This window comes from Rhineura floridana, chromosome 5 (assembly GCF_030035675.1).
Source record: "Rhineura floridana isolate rRhiFlo1 chromosome 5, rRhiFlo1.hap2, whole genome shotgun sequence".
Classification (NCBI taxonomy): domain Eukaryota; kingdom Metazoa; phylum Chordata; class Lepidosauria; order Squamata; family Rhineuridae; genus Rhineura; species Rhineura floridana.
In genome coordinates this window covers 93,076,548-93,092,685 of record NC_084484.1, presented here as the reverse complement: position 1 = coordinate 93,092,685, position 16,138 = coordinate 93,076,548, and the positions used below count along the sequence as shown (strand labels likewise).

At 42.8% G+C, this 16,138-nt stretch overlaps 1 protein-coding gene across 4 annotated transcripts in view; it reads right to left on the bottom strand.

Moving 5' to 3' along the window:
• The window catches only part of KDM6A (lysine demethylase 6A), a 242,894-nt gene that overhangs the window by 192,757 nt on the left and 33,999 nt on the right, over positions 1–16,138 (bottom strand). The window contains exon 2 of one of the 4 annotated variants that reach the window (XM_061627505.1): positions 916–1,009. The exons of the other annotated variants lie outside the window; for them this stretch is intronic. Coding sequence (XP_061483489.1) covers positions 916–996 — 81 coding nt within the window. The 5' untranslated portion in view covers positions 997–1,009. The remainder of the gene's footprint in view (positions 1–915; positions 1,010–16,138) is intronic. 4 annotated transcript variants of the gene reach the window in all.

The following is a 16,138-nucleotide window of genomic DNA, read 5'->3' as shown; positions in this document are numbered from 1 at the left end:
AGGCCTCTCACGCACACTATAGATATTGATATAAATTTAAATTATGCACACACACTTTACTAGGTACACATCCTGAAAATTCTCTTCCATTTCCCAAACACATTTTGATTGGAAGAAGAAAAACATTTTTAAAGTACAGAAAAACTAAGGAGTGGAGGCCTGCTCAGGTCAGGGAATGTCACTTTTGTATACTCTAGACAGGTATACATTTTGTATACTCTAGACCAGCCTTTCCCAACTTTTGGGTCCCCAGATGTTCCTGGACTACAACTCCCATCACCCCAAGCCACCATGGCCAATGTTCAGGAATGATGGAAATTGTAGTCCAGCAACATCTGGGGACCCAAAGGTTGGGAAAGGCTGCTCTAGACAGGTTCTGTGGCTCCCCCTTGCTATCATCCCTTATCCTTCTAACAGAAATGCTGAAATACTCTTGTTCGTTTCCTGCACTCCTTGTCCTTTTCTCCATTATCTCCCCTGCCCCTCGGAAAATAAAGTATGCTTTTGAAGATGTTGCTGTCAAATTGTCAGGATAAAAACGCCACTGTTGAAGGATCATTGGTCAGGCTGTGGATATGAAGGAAAATGAACACGAAAGAGCATTCTATAGAAGTGAGAGATAATGTAATACAAATGCATAGATTAGGAAAAGGGTACAAAACAACATTCAAGTGTTTGGATATCCCAGTGAGCACAGCTGGATCAATAATCATGAAGTGGAAGCTACATCACACCATCCAGGCACTGCCAAGAAAAGGCCGTCCCTCAAAACTCAGTGCTAGAACAAAAAGGAGACTTGTGAGAGAAGCCAGAGAGAGGCCAACAATTACTTTGAAGGAACTACAGAGTTCAGAAGCTGGGAGTGGAGTAATGGTGCACCAGTCAACCATATCAAGAGCTCTGCATAACACTGACCTGTATGGGAGGGTGGCAAGAAAGAAGCCGTGACTCAAAATATGCCATCTGAAAGCACATCTGGAGTTTGTCAGAAACCATGAGACAGCCCCACCTGCAATGCGGGAAAAGGTTTTGTGGTCAGATGAGACCAAAATAGAGCTTTGTGGCCAAAACTCAAAGCACTATGTGTGGCGCAAACCTAACACTGCCCATGCCTCAAGACACACCATCCCTACAATGAAGTATGGTGGTGGCATCATCATGCTGTGGGGATGCTTCTCATCAGCACAGACTGGGCATCTTGTTAAAATTGAAGGAAGAATGGATGGAGCAAAATACAGGGAAATACTTCAAGAGAACCTGCTTCAGTCCACTAAAAAACTGAAGTTTGGAGGAAATTCACTTTTTAGCAGGACAATGATCCCAAGCATAAGGCCAAAGCAACATTGGAGTGGCTCAGGAACAAAAAGGTGAATGTCCGACAGTGTCCCAGTCAAAGTCCTGATCTCAATCCCACTGAGAATCTGTGGTGCTCTTTGAAAATTGTGGTCCATAAGCGACGTCCAACCAACCTGAACAACCTGGAGCGAATCTGTCAAGAAGAATGGGCCAAACTCCCTCTGACACTCTGTGCAAAGCTGGTACATACCTACCCTAAAAGACTTAAAGCTGCTATTGCAGAAAAAGGTGGCTCTACCACGTATTAATGTGTGTGGGTTGAATACTTATGCAAGCAACATATTTCAATTTTGTATGTTTCTTACAAATATTTCCCAACATAAAACCAATGTCACCTTACAATAATTGATTTTGAGTTTCAGTGTTTCCAAATAAAATACCATACAGAACGAAATTACAATGTACCATTTGTAATTCAGCAATACGAGAGCACTGGTCAGGGGTCTGATTACTTTTCCAAGGCACTATGAATATACTAGCAGGATAAGTTTATTCTAAGCACTGGATATGGATTGTGTTAGCACAGATAATGCTACTAGTACTGGAAAAGCAAAGCGCTAGCACAGCCTTTCCCAACCTTTGAGTCCCCAGATGTTGCTGGACTCCAGTTCCCATAATTCCTGGCCATTTGCCATGCTGACTGGGGCTGATGGGAGTTGTAGTCCAGCAACATCTGGGGACCCAAAGGTTGGGAAAGGCTGCACTAGCATTTTTCTTATTTGGAAGACCAAGTGTAAAGTCTTGAATTCTTTTCTGTTACTTGGTGCCTGCATGTTGCTTGCCTTTTACCGAGTATTCCATTAAAATTAGCCTTTATGACTATAGCATTCACCATTGAAATAAAAAGAATCTGGTAATAAAAGGGAAGAGTGGTACAGAAGACATTTCACTTCCTTCCCTTTGTTTAAAGAGAGGGAAGCAATATTTGAAGAATTTAAGTTGGTGAAACGACCAGCAACAGCAGCCTTGTTGTGGGTATGCGGGCATGATATGAGAGCAGAGGAAGGAAGCAAACAAAAATGACTGGAGAGAATGCATTTCAGTTTAAAGTATATTGAATCATTTACGTTATTCTGCCACCTGCTTGCTTCTCATAGGCACCAAACTAAACACTAGTTCCCTTGTGATAGAACTTGCATTACAATAATTCTGCTGCTTTAACATCCAAACTTGTGTAAATGCAAAGATGTGTTTGACAAGAAAATACACCAATAGAATAAACAAAGGTGAGAACTCTTAACAGCCTCATTTGTAACTGCACCTAGAAACAGCCCATCATTGTGTTGCACATTCCTCAATCTTTGTGCAACTGAGGACAATGGTAGAAAAGCTCATATTTAATTCAGTGATTTCTTTACTAGAATAATGTACCTGGATATAAGAGTCATAAAGAGAAGAGTCAGAAACAGCAGAAATTAATTGGTCAATAATAGTTACATTTTTAAAATCTTGAAAAACACACTTTTATTAAAGTATGTTTCTAATCTTCACAAATGCAGGGTCAGGAGAACCCTAATAAGCAGCAGTTCCTGTTACAGACGTAGAACACAGATGTTGTAATGAGGATCCAAGTGAATAGGGGATTGGGTTTCACACCAGTCCCTGGACTCACCTCATCCTCCCAAAAAATCATATAATAGGAAATTTCCAGTTACATAGAAAACTAGTATCCAGCATAACCCTTTACATTCAAATTGTTATGAAGGATATTCTTTACTCTTATGTGCTCAGGATTCATCCTAAATTAGAGAGAGAATAGAAAAGACAACTTTCAGTCAAATTCCAACTATATGATTTTCTGTTGCTGTTCCTTCTATTAATGACTGGCTCAATTCACCTGATTTTAAACTCTCCCTAGCCTCTGAACAAAAATGAGCTGAACATCATTTCTCTGTTCTTTCCCTTCAGCAGCAGCTTTTTATAAGCCAGGATTGATGGATTCAAGTCATTCCCTCTCCCCACCCTAATTAAATGCTTATTTTATTCATTAAATAGGAGAATTAAGTTTTAAAATAAGGCAGCGCTCTCTGAACAACAGATATCTGCTCCACAGTCCTATACTGCATCAAGTCCACTGTGCTTCTCTCAATCCCAGCAGCAATGCTTAAGGGAGACTCTGACTGGGCAGGCAAAATAGGGCCTTGAGTTAATCAAGGAGTGAACAGAATCATTTATTCAATTTATATCCCGCTCTGCCTCCCAAAGGAGCCCAGGGGGTAAATACATAAAAGAAAAAACACTATTTACAACATTGTAAAAACAGTATTTCAGCCAACAATCTCGGGGTTGCCAGGAACAGTGTCCTTTTTCAGCCATCAAATGTCTGAGTTAACAGGAATGCTTTCACATTCCTCTTGGAAGTCAGTAAGGGAGACAGATGGACCTCACCAGGGAGGGCATTCCTCAAATGGGGAACTGCCACTAAAAAAGCCCTGTCACTGGTCAAAGCCAACCGGGCAGCCCCCCAATGGCAGCAACACCAACAATTCCTCACCTGCCAATCATAGGGTCTGAGATAGTTGATACTGGGGAAGGCACTATTTTGGGTATCTGGGGTCCCAAGACATTTAGGGCTTTATATACATTACTCACATCTTGAATTTGGCCTCGTATCTTACTGGCAGCCAGTACAGCGCTTTCAGGAACAATGACATACTGTCCCAATGGGCTGTTCCACTTACCAGCCTGGCAGCCACATTCTACATTAGCTGCAGCCTCCAGACTATCTTCAAGGGCAGTTCCACATATAGTGTTTTACAGTAGTCCAGACAGGAGATCACTAGAGCATGGAGAATTGTGACCAGGCTATCCCAGTCTAGGAATGGCTGTAGCTGGCAAATCAGCCTAGGCTGGGCATAAACACTCTTAGCCAAAGAAGCCACTTGAGATTCAAGTGACAAGTTGGAATCCAGAAGTGCTAGTTGGAGTCACTGCCATTTCACATGAGGAGCATCAGACTGCTACTAAAGCAAGTTACTCAGAGAAGTAGGAGCTCTTCAAAATGGAACTGCAAAGTCAGAGCAATTGAAAGGTTGTACACATAGCAGCCCAAGCCTACTCACTCTCCACAGGCAATATTAAGAAAGGGACAAATCCTCTCTTACATCATTCTTTTTACGGCTTATGCCCATGGATTTCCATACTTTGTGGAGCTTCCATAATTGGGGTATATCTGAAGGTGAGGAATTTATTAAATATAGGCACTAGTTGGGTCTTATTAATTTGTTATGTATATGTGAATGGCATAACAACCAAGAATGTCTAATTGCCTTCACATGTCATCAACACTGTTATAACCTTAAGTATAAGATAGATATTTACAAGCAATACCTAAATATAATATAGATATTTATCATTTCAGGCTGTGGTCAATGGAACTTTATGATAATGAAAGCTGCTGAGGGGGTCCAGGAAAATTGGAACAGTCCGCTGCCCATCCTTCTCAAAGTATGGGTCACCCATCAGGGCAACCAAAGCAGTCTGTTCCAAAACAAAGACAGAATCCAGACGGAAATGGATATAGAAAATCTTCTTTATCCAAGAGTGACTGATGTTGCATGGGCACCACCTTTTCAAGAACTGTGCCCAAAAAGGCCATATCTGCAACCAACTGGTAGATGAGGAAATCATCAGAGGCATTTTCCAGGAGAGGCCCCAACGCTATCACCTTTAAGACAACAAAGACCACCCCACCTCTTCATTAGGAGATATTTATAGCCTACTTAAGAGGACCCAGCCAGTCAACTCACACTTGTTCAATGAAATGCGGCAGGGGGGCAAGAATGGAGCACACTGCTACAAGCACCTTTGGGTCTCAACAAATTCATCCAGCAAAATTTCACTCAACAGTGCTCCGAATACAGTTATGGGCACTGTAATTCAGAAAGCAAGTAAGTGTAGTCCAAGACAAACCAAAAGGAGGATAAGAGAAAGATGGAGAATAGATTGCCACTTAAAATTTACAAGGGAAAGACAATCTTATTTCATTGTAACTGTTTTTCTTCGGCAACCATCTAGATTCATATTATTAATTTAGCCAAAAAGACTTCCCTCAATGTCATCAGCTCTTCAGTGTCACAATTTAAGAGTGCAATCACAAATAATTTTGCTTATTTATTTAGACTATTTCTATACAACTTAATATATAAAAATATCTCTAAGTAATATACAAAAAACTTAAACAGACATTTAAACACAAATGTTAAAAAACCATGCAATGTTACATGTATAAATGAAACATTAATACAAGGGAGCTGTCTCAGCGTCCAAAGATATACAAGTGAGCCAACTGCGAGATCAAGCGAACAGGGTGAGCTAACGGGAGTTGGTAGCAGAGTTCAGCAAGGGAGGTCAACAGGGAGATCCCCCCAAACAAATTCTTGTAGCATGCACCACATACCAGTGGGGCTCTCCGTAACCTTCAAGGAGGACATGAAAAGGCACAGGCCATTCCAATGCAAGTAGAAAAAAAGAAACAAGAGGTAATAGTGATTATGGATGGAAAGGACACTTCAGCAGTGGTGATCTGAAAGATGCATGCAATGTTTGTTTTCTTGCCAGAGAAGAACATGGCATACATGTGCAACCAGTGTAAGCTCGTGGAGTTGTTGGAAGAAAAAGTGAGAAGCTTGGAGCAGCGGGTGGCCACACCCAGGAGTGTAAGAGAAGATGAAGAATTCTTAGAAAGCTGGAACAGCAGCAGCAAAGAGAAGTACAGGAGGTGGGAGAACACCACCATGTTCAAGCAGAAGAGGAGAGGAACAGCAAAGTAGAGGAAACTCTATGGAAAAGGGTGACAGTTAAGAGCAGAAGAGCTAGAAGACACCCTGCACCAATTAAACTATGCAACCACTTTCAGGCACTTGAGGATGAGACTGGAGGACAGTCTCCCGAGGAAGAATTACAGGAGACCGCACATGACAGCAAGCTGTTAGGAAACAAATTCTACCAAACACGGCCCCTCCAAAAAATTCCTGACTTGTGTTGGAGATAACTTTCTCCTACAGAAAATGGAGGGAGCAACTAGAACAGCCTTTCCCAACCAGTGTGCCTCCAGATGTTGTTGGACCACAATTCCTGTCAGCCTCAGCCAGCATTGCCAATGGTCAGGAAGATGGGAGTTGTGGTCCAACAACATCTGGAGGCACACTGGTTGGGAAAGGCTGAACTAGAGGATCCGCTATCCTTGCCTTGATTCTAGCTAACAGAGATGACTTGGTGGATGAAGTGGCAGTTATGGGAACTCTGGGGGAAAGTGACCACGCTATGCTTGAGTTCTTGATCTGAAAGGAAGCAAAAGCTGAGAGTAGCCATACACATACCATGGACTTCAGGAAAGCCGATTTTAATAAACTCTGAATAATGATAAGTAAGGCTGCATGGCAAGCAACCCTAATGGGAAAAGGAATCCAAGATGGGTGGGAGTTTATAAAAAAGTAAATTCTAAAGGCACAACTGCACACAATTCCAAAACAGACAAAAGGAGGAAGACAGCAGAAGCCAAAGTGGCTTCACAAAAAGCCTCGAGATGACCTGGAAAAAAATAAGGACAAATACAGGAAGAGGAAGGAAGGAAGGCCACAAAGTAAGAATACAGACAGGTAACACAGAACTGCAGGGACGGCTTCAGGAAGGCTAAAGCTGAGAATGAGCTGAAGGTAGCGAGAGATGCTAAAAGCAACAAAAAGTGTTCTTCAGGAACATCCATCACAAAAGACAGAGAAAAGAAACGGTGGTTCAGCTACTCAATGAGAATGGCATAATGATAACGGAAGACAAAGACAGATGTGCTCAATTCCCACTTTGTGTCTCAGTCTTCTCCCAAAAGAGGGTCTATGGCTCTCCTGGCAAACATGAAGTACAAGTTGAAGGGGCAAGATTGCAGCTTGAGATTGACAAATGGTCAAGGAATACCTAATTAAGAACATAAGAACATAAGAAGAGCCTGCTGGATCAGGCCAGTGGCCCATCTAGTCCAGCATCCTGTTCTCACAGTGGCCTACCAGGTGCCTGGGGGAAGCCCGCAAGCAGGACCCGAGTGCAAGAACACTCTCCCCTCCTGAGGCTTCCGGCAACTGGTTTTCAGAAGCATGCTGCCTCTGACTAGGGTGGCAGAGCACAGCCATCATGGCTAGTAGCCATTGATAGCCCTGTCCTCCATGAATTTGTCTAATCTTCTTTTAAAGCCATCCAAGCTGGTGGCCATTACTGCATCTTGTGGGAGCAAATTCCATAGTTTAACTATGCGCTGAGTAAAGAAGTACTTCCTTTTGTCTGTCCTGAATCTTCCAACATTCAGCTTCTTTGAATGTCCACGAGTTCTAGTATTATGAGAGAGGGAGAAGAACTTTTCTCTATCCACTTTCTCAATGCCATGCATAATTTTATACACTTCTATCATGTCTCCTCTGACCCGCCTTTTCTCTAAACTAAAAAGCCCCAAATGCTGCAACCTTTCCTCGTAAGGGAGTCGCTCCATCCCCTTGATCATTCTGGTTGCCCTCTTCTGAACCTTTTCCAACTCTAGAATATCCTTTCTGAGATGAGGCGACCAGAACTGTACACAGTATTCCAAATGCGGCCGCACCATATATTTATACAACGGCATTATGATATCGGCTGTTTTATTTTCAATACCTTTCCTAATTATTGCTAGCATGGAATTTGCCTTTTTCACAGCTGCCGCACACTGGGTCGACATTTTCATCGTGCTGTCCACCACAACCCCGAGGTCTCTCTCCTGGTCGGTCACCGCCAGTTCAGACCCCATGAGTGTATATGTGAAATTCAGATTTTTTGCTCCAATATGCATAATTTTACACTTGTTTATATTGAATTGCATTTGCCATTTTTCCACCCATTCACTCAGTTTGGAGAGGTCTTTTTGGAGCTCTTCGCAATCCCTTTTTGTTTTAACAACCCTGAACAATTTAGTGTCGTCAGCAAACTTGGCCACTTCACTGCTCACTCCTAATTCTAGGTCATTAATGAACAAGTTGAAAAGTACAGGTCCCAATACCGATCCTTGAGGGACTCCACTTTCTACAGCCCTCCATTGGGAGAACTGTCCGTTTATTCCTACTCTCTGCTTTCTGCTTCTTAACCAATTCCTTATCCACAAGAGGACCTCTCCTCTTATTCCATGACTGCTAAGCTTCCTCAGAAGCCTTTGGTGAGGTACCTTGTCAAACGCTTTTTGAAAGTCTAAGTACACTATGTCCACTGGATCACCTCTATCTATATGCTTGTTGACACTCTCAAAGAATTCTAATAGGTTACTGAGACAGGACTTTCCCTTGCAGAAGCCATGCTGGCTCTGCTTCAGCAAGGCTTGTTCTTCTATGTGCTTAGTTAATCTAGCTTTAATCATACTTTCTACCAGTTTTCCAGGGACAGAAGTTAAGCTAACTGGCCTGTAATTTCCGGGATCCCCTCTGGATCCCTTTTTGAAGACTGGCGTTACATTTGCCACTTTCCAGTCCTCAGGCACGGAGGAGGACCCAAGGGACAAGTTACATATTTTAGTTAGCAGATCAGCAATTTCACCTTTGAGTTCTTTGAGAACTCTCGGGTGGATGCCATCCGGGCCCGGTGATTTGTCAGTTTTTATATTGTCCATTAAGCTTAGAACTTCCTCTCTCGTTACCACTATTTGTCTCAGTTCCTCAGAATCCCTTCCTGCAAATGTTAGTTCAGGTTCAGAGATCTGCCCTATATCTTCCACTGTGAAGACAGATGCAAAGAATTCATTTAGCTTCTCTGCAATCTCCTTATCGTTCTTTAGTACACCTTTGACTCCCTTATCATCCAAGGGTCCAATTGTCTCCCTAGATGGTCTCCTGCTTTGAATGTATTTATAGAATTTTTTGTTGTTGGTTTTTATGTTCTTAGCAATGTGCTCCACAAATTCTTTTTTAGCATCCCTTATTGTCTTCTTGCATTTCTTTTGCCAGAGTTTGTGTTCTTTTTTATTTTCTTCATTTGGACAAGACTTCCATTTTCTGAAGGAAGACTTTTTGCCTCTAAGAGCTTCCTTGACTTTGCTCGTTAACCATGCTGGCATCTTCTTGGCCCTGGCGGTACCTTTTCTGATCTGCGGTATGCACTCCAGTTGAGCTTCTAAGATAGTGTTTTTAAACAACTTCCAAGCATTTTCGAGTGATGTGACCCTCTGGACTTTGTTTTTCAGCTTTCTTTTTACCAATCCCCTCATTTTTGTGAAGTTTCCTCTTTTGAAGTCAAATGTGACCGTGTTGGATTTTCTTGGCAATTGGCCAGTTACATGTATGTTTAATTTAATAGCACGGTGGTCACTGCTCCCAATCGGTTCAACAACACTTACATCTCACACCAGGTCCCGGTCCCCACTGAGGATTAAGTCCAGGGTTGCCGTCCCTCTGGTCGGTTCCATGACCAACTGATCTAGGGAATAGTCATTTAGAATATCTGGAAACTTTGCTTCTTTGTCATGACTGGAACACATATGCAGCCAGTCTATGTCTGGGTAGTTGAAGTCACCCATTACTACCACATTTCCTAGTTTGGATGCTTCCTCAATTTCATATCTCATCTCAAGGTCTCCCTGAGCATTTTGATCAGGGGGACGATAGATCGTTCCCAGTATTAAGTCCCTCCTGGGGCACGGTATCACCACCCACAACGATTCTGTGGAGGAGTCTGCCTCTTTTGGGGTTTCGAGCTTGCTGGATTCAATGCCTTCTTTCACGTATAGAGCGACTCCGCCACCAATACGTCCTTCCCTGTCCTTCCGATATAGTTTATATCCAGGGATAACCGTATCCCACTGGTTTTCTCCATTCCACCAGGTCTCCGTTATGCTCACTATATCAATGCTCTTCTCTAAGACCAAGCACTCCAGTTCTCCCATCTTGGTTCGGAGGCTACTAGCATTAGCGTACAGGCACTTGTAAGCAGTGTCTCTCTTCAAGTGTCTTTGGCACTTGTGGTTAGGCCTGTGGCAATTTTGCTCTTCTGAATTGATATCCTGTGCCCCTGCTCTCACAATGCCTACTTCTAGGCCTACCCCTTTTAAAATTTCATCATTTCTTTGGTTTTTATCCCAGGGGGGAGGTTTATTCCGAACCGGACCTTTCTCAGCTCCTGTCGGGTTTCCCCCCTCAGTCAGTTTAAAAGCTGCTCTGCTACCTTTTTAATTTTAAGTGCCAGCAGTCTGGTTCCATTCTGGTTCAAGTGGAGCCCGTCCCTTTTGTACAGGCCCGGCTTGTCCCAAAATGTTCCCCAGTGCCTAACAAATCCGAACCCTTCCACCCGACACCATCGTCTCATCCACGCATTGAGACTGCGAAGCTGGGCCTGTCTGGCTGGTCCTGCGTGTGGAACCGGTAGCATTTCAGAGAAAGCCACCTTGGAGGTCCTGGCTTTCAGCATCCTACCTAGCAACCTAAATTTTGCTTCCAGGACCTCACGGCTGCATTTCCCCATGTCGTTGGTGCCAACGTGCACCACGACCACTGACTCCTTCCCAGCACTGTCTACCAAACTATCTAAACGACGGGCGATATCCGCAACCTTTGCACCAGGCAGGCAAAACACCTTGCGGTCTACACGCCCATCACACACCCCACTGTCTATGTTCCTAATGATCGAATCACCCACTACAAGGATCCCTCCACCCCCTGGAGATATATCCTCGGCACGAGAGGATAGCTGCTCATCCCCCAAGAAATGGGTCCCTTCTAAGGGATCGTTTCCCTCTTCCTCAGCTGGATGCTCTCCTTCCCCGAGACCATCGTTCTCCATGATAGCAGGAGAGCTATCATCGTTGGAGTGGGACACAGCTATAACGTCCCTGAAGGCCTCCTCCACACACCTCTCTGCCTCTCTCAGCTTTTCCAGGTCCGCCACCTTGGCCTCAAGGAAATGAAGTCGTTCCCGGAGAGCCAGGAGCTCATTGCACAGAGAGCACACCCACGACTTCTGTCCAACAGGCAGATAGTCGTACATGCTGCAGGCGGTGCAAAACACTGGAAAGCCCCCACACCCCTGCTGGCTTCTTACCTGCATAGTTTTGTTTAAGGTTTATTACGTCAATGGGTTGGAGACTGCGGTTTAGTTGAGGTCAGGGAACAGACGGGCAGAGTGGGGGGCCCTGGCCTCCTCGCCCTGCTGCCGAACTCGCCTTGACGCTTTGTCAGCTGGGGCCTTGACGCTTCGTCAGCTGGGGCTCCCTCTAGCTCGTGGAGCCAAATTACTTTGAATGAGTTCAAATTTCCAGAGTCTGATGAACTGCATCCTAGAGTAATAAAGGAACTGGCTGAAGAACTCTCGGAACCACTGTCTATTATCTTTGTGAAATCATGGAGGATGGGTGAAGTGCCGGATGACTGAAGGAGAGCTAATGCTGTCCCTATCTTTAAAAAGGCCAAAAAGGAGGAACCTGGGAACTATAAACCAGTCAGCCTGACATCAATCCCTGGGAAATTTTTGGAGCAGATTATAAAACAGTCAATCTGTAAGCACCTTGAAATCAATGCAGTGATTACTAGAAGCCAACATGGATTTGTCAAGAACAAATCCTGCCAAACTAATCTTATCTCATTTTTAGATCGGGTAACCTCCCTGGTGGACTGTGGAAATGCTGCAGACATAATGTATCTCAACTTCAGCAAAGCTTTTGACAAAGTGCCCCATGATATTTTGATTAGCAAGCTGGCTACTTGTGGGATAGATGGAAGAACTATCAGGTGGATCCACAGTTGGCTACAAAATCATACTCAAAGAGTGCTTATCAATGGTTCCTTCTCAAACTGGAAGGAGTAATGAGCCGGGTACTGCAGGGCTCAGCTGTGGGCCCAGTGCTCTTCAACATTTTTATTAATGATTTGGATGAGGAGACACAGGGGAAGCTTATCAAATCTGCAGATGATACAAAATTGGGAGCAATAGCTAATACCCTGAAGGACAGAAACAAAATTCAAAGTGATCTTGATAGGCTGGAGCACTGGCTGAAAACAACAGAATGAAATTTAACAGGGATAAATGCAAAGTTCTACATGTAGGAAAGAGAAACCACGTGTGTAGTTATAAGATAGGGGATCCTTGGCTCAGCAATACTACATGCGAGAATGATCTTGGAATTGTTGTTGATCACAAGCGAAATAAGAGCCAACAATGAGATGTGGCTACAAAAAAGGCAAATGCTATTTTAGGCTGCATTAACAGAAGTATAGTTTCTAAATCTCATGCAATACTACTTTCCTATAGGCCACTTCCAACTCTACGATTCTATGAAATTACTAACAAATATAGACAAATATGAATTCCTTCTGCTCGTGACACACCTCCCTTCTCAGCCTCCTGGCTTACCCAGGACTCCATGCATCCACCCTGGCTCTTAACAAGGGCCCAGATAAACTCACACTCACCCCCAAAATCTCACAATAGAGAGGGTTTCTGGAAACATCTGACAATGCCCCATATCTCTTACTCTAGGCTTGCATTTATGGGTAGTCACCAAGATGGATGGAGCTTCCTCAGGCTGCCCACAACTGTTTCCCACTCAGTTGCACTGCACACACCCAGTTCCAGGCTACAGAGGGTTTGGTTTCAAACGTTTCCCAGGAGGTCCCAAGGATAGTAAATAGGACACCTCCTCCACTCACAGTTCTTTCTCTGGCCTCTACACACCTATACTCTTCCTCCACCTGGAAAGGATTCCTACTGGCTTGAAATGAATGGAACGGGGGAGCTTAAAAGGGAAAAAAGTATAAACTAGTAGTAAAAAGCACCAGAAAATCTCCACAAAGTATTTTAAATTATTTTAATTGTTTGTCTCAATTTTATCTTGTGCTGTGAATAACTCAGAGCTCTCTCATAGCAGACCTACTGGTGGATTATAATGTGTAAAGGTGTGTTTAGGAAACCATCAAAAGCATCACTTCTGGAGTCTCCCTTTCCACCTAGGTAGCACTCCTAATTCTATGGTCAATGGCCTCCAGAGAAGGAGGGCAGCCATTACCAGATGTTAAAATAAATCAAAGTTAGCACAAACTGTGGTTTGCAAAAGCAATTAAAGCCTTGGTTTCAGATTCTAGTTTACACCTGATCATAAACCAGTTAATAAATTCCAGCGTCTCACGAAATTGCAATTAATCTATCTTAACCATATTTGCCATGTCTGAACTGAGCTTCTGCTTTTTACATTCAGGTTTTTTGTTTGTTTTAAGGTTGGCTTTTGTTTTTGTGAACTAAAAGAAGAACTTTAGCTGGAGTTATTGTTAACTTAATAATGGTTCCAGGTTTCAACATTATTCACAATAATACAGTTCTTTCCTCACCCATCAAATTGTTAAGAAAATTAGATAAGATTTGCAGATATTAGAATTATTATTCTTGGGGGGGAGGTAGTATCTGGAATGTCAAAATAGCATGAATGTCAAATGTCACCAACCTGTTGTCCACAGGTGCCCTGACATGTAATGGCACCCCCAGCAGTAGCCCAGAATCGTGAGCTTTCATTAAAAAAAAAAACTCTCTAGCCCTCCTAGAAAGAAAGGTATGAAACTAAATGCGCAGGTACCCGTCCAACCAATTTATGTAAAATGAGCTAGCCTGGCTGCACTTGCCTGTCTGCGTTATTAGCCAATTAGTCAAAGCTGTGATTGATAAGTGAGTAGTTATGACCAACCAGACAATAGCAATCCCTGGGGTCCTAAAGAGATGCTGCTTTCACCTCAATTTTAGTGCACTTTTCCTGCTTTTGTCTTTTTCCCCCCCTAGTAATCTCTGTAGTTTACCCTTCTTTTTTCCCTAGCAACCAGGCTGCATCTTTCCTGTGCTGGGTTCACCTGAGATCAGGTAGTGCCTAGAAATTATTTACACAATACACGTGGGTGAATGTTAAAGAATCCCTCTCCCCCAAATGGCAAATGTGAAAACTTTGCAAAGAGCCTTAGGTATGTTTGCAGGAACTAAAGACCAGGGAGTCATCAAGAATTCACTGTGTAGTTAACTTACAGTACAATTTTTACTCAGAGGTAAGTCTTTGTGTTTAATGTTCCATGTAAGTGGATACAGGATGACAGCGTAGACTTTCATTTAGGGTTGACACTGGGGAAAAACAGGGTTCTTGTCCCTTTACCACCTGTATAGCAGGCAGAAATTCAACAGTTCAAGCCTTTTCCAGCATGGAAATACAGTTATGGGAAGCTTCACCATGACTATTCTCTAATTTTGTGATATGCCATGTCCCCCACGGCAGCCATTTTGTGACTGGTACCCCAGCACTGACAAAATTTGAAATGGGTCTTCTAATCCAAACAGGTTGGTGACACCTGTATTAGACTAAGTAACTTTAAGATCTTTTACTGGCTAAAAATCCAGGCTAACCTTTCCAATATTTTATGTAATAAATATTTTGCAAATCAGACCCTGCGACTGTTCTTGGACATGGCAGCCTGACCACAGTGGCCCATGCATCAGTAACCTCAAGACTCGATTACCGCAATGTGCTTTATGTGAGGCTGCCCTTGTATCTGGTCTGGAAGCTATAACTTGTGCAGAATAAAGCAGCCAGAGTGCACAGAGAAGCAGATTACTGGCAACATGTTACCCAGCTGCTGAAAGAGCTACACTGGTTGCCAATTTGCTACCAGGCCAGGTTCAAGGTACTCGTGCTAATTCACAAAGCCCTAAACAACTTGGGCCAAAAGTACCTTAAAGACTACCTGACTCCCTATGTTCCACCTCTATCACTAAGATCTATTGATGGGGCACTTTTGGTGGTTCCCCACACCCGAGGTTTGGTAGGCCTCCACCAGGGACCAAGCCTTTAGCATGATAGCCCTCCCTGTGGAAATCCCTACCAATAAAAGCTCAGCAGGAACTGTCCCTCCTTTCTTTCAGGCGTCTTCTAAAAACCAAACTTTTTAAACAGGCTTTTTAACATGATTTCCCCTCCCTTAACCAACAGAATATTACTGATGCTTTTATTATTGTTTTAATGAGATTTTATTGGTTTTACATTTTTATGCCACTTTGATGTACTCTATGAAAAGTGTGGCTTATACATATTTTAATAAATAAATATTGACAATCAGTCTACAAAATAAATTGAAGGCAATGAAGTTAAAGAGAAACTGATCTCATCCCATACTAATTGGAACATCTAGATATCAACAAACAACCAATAAACGTCTCAGCTTTCAATTCATAGAAGAACTCACAGTTGAGTTCCTAGACTTCACCAAAAAAACACTGTAGATGTCTTTGCTAAGAAATCAAAAAATGATCTAAATATATGCCACATAAGACTTCTCCACAATATGGGGGGGGGAATAAATGAAATTAAATAAATGTTCTACCCAAGATCCTCTTTATATTATAAACTCCCTAGTTATACAGTATTCATTTATAAAACAGATTATAATGAGTGCTACCATCTTTATTAGAGGGGCATACAGAGCTTTTATTTTTTGTGAACTGCTGCTTGTCTTCTTCTGACCTTTGATCTAGTTTGGAGATACTAGAAGCAAATACCCTACATCTGCTGTCCCTTTAGTATGGCACCTCCCTTGTAGTCAACCTTTTCACCTTTCTTCTCAAAGGTCTGTGACACAGACACCATGCTACAAAACCAACTGTGCAACCCTGTTCATGTGTACTCAGTAAGATTCAGTGCAATTTACTCACAGGTAAGTGGGTATAGGACTGCAGTTTAAAACATTTACACTTTTAAGGCTGCAATATTTTGTGTGATTAATAAGCTCCACTAAACAAGACTGCTCTGTAGATTTCAGAATTG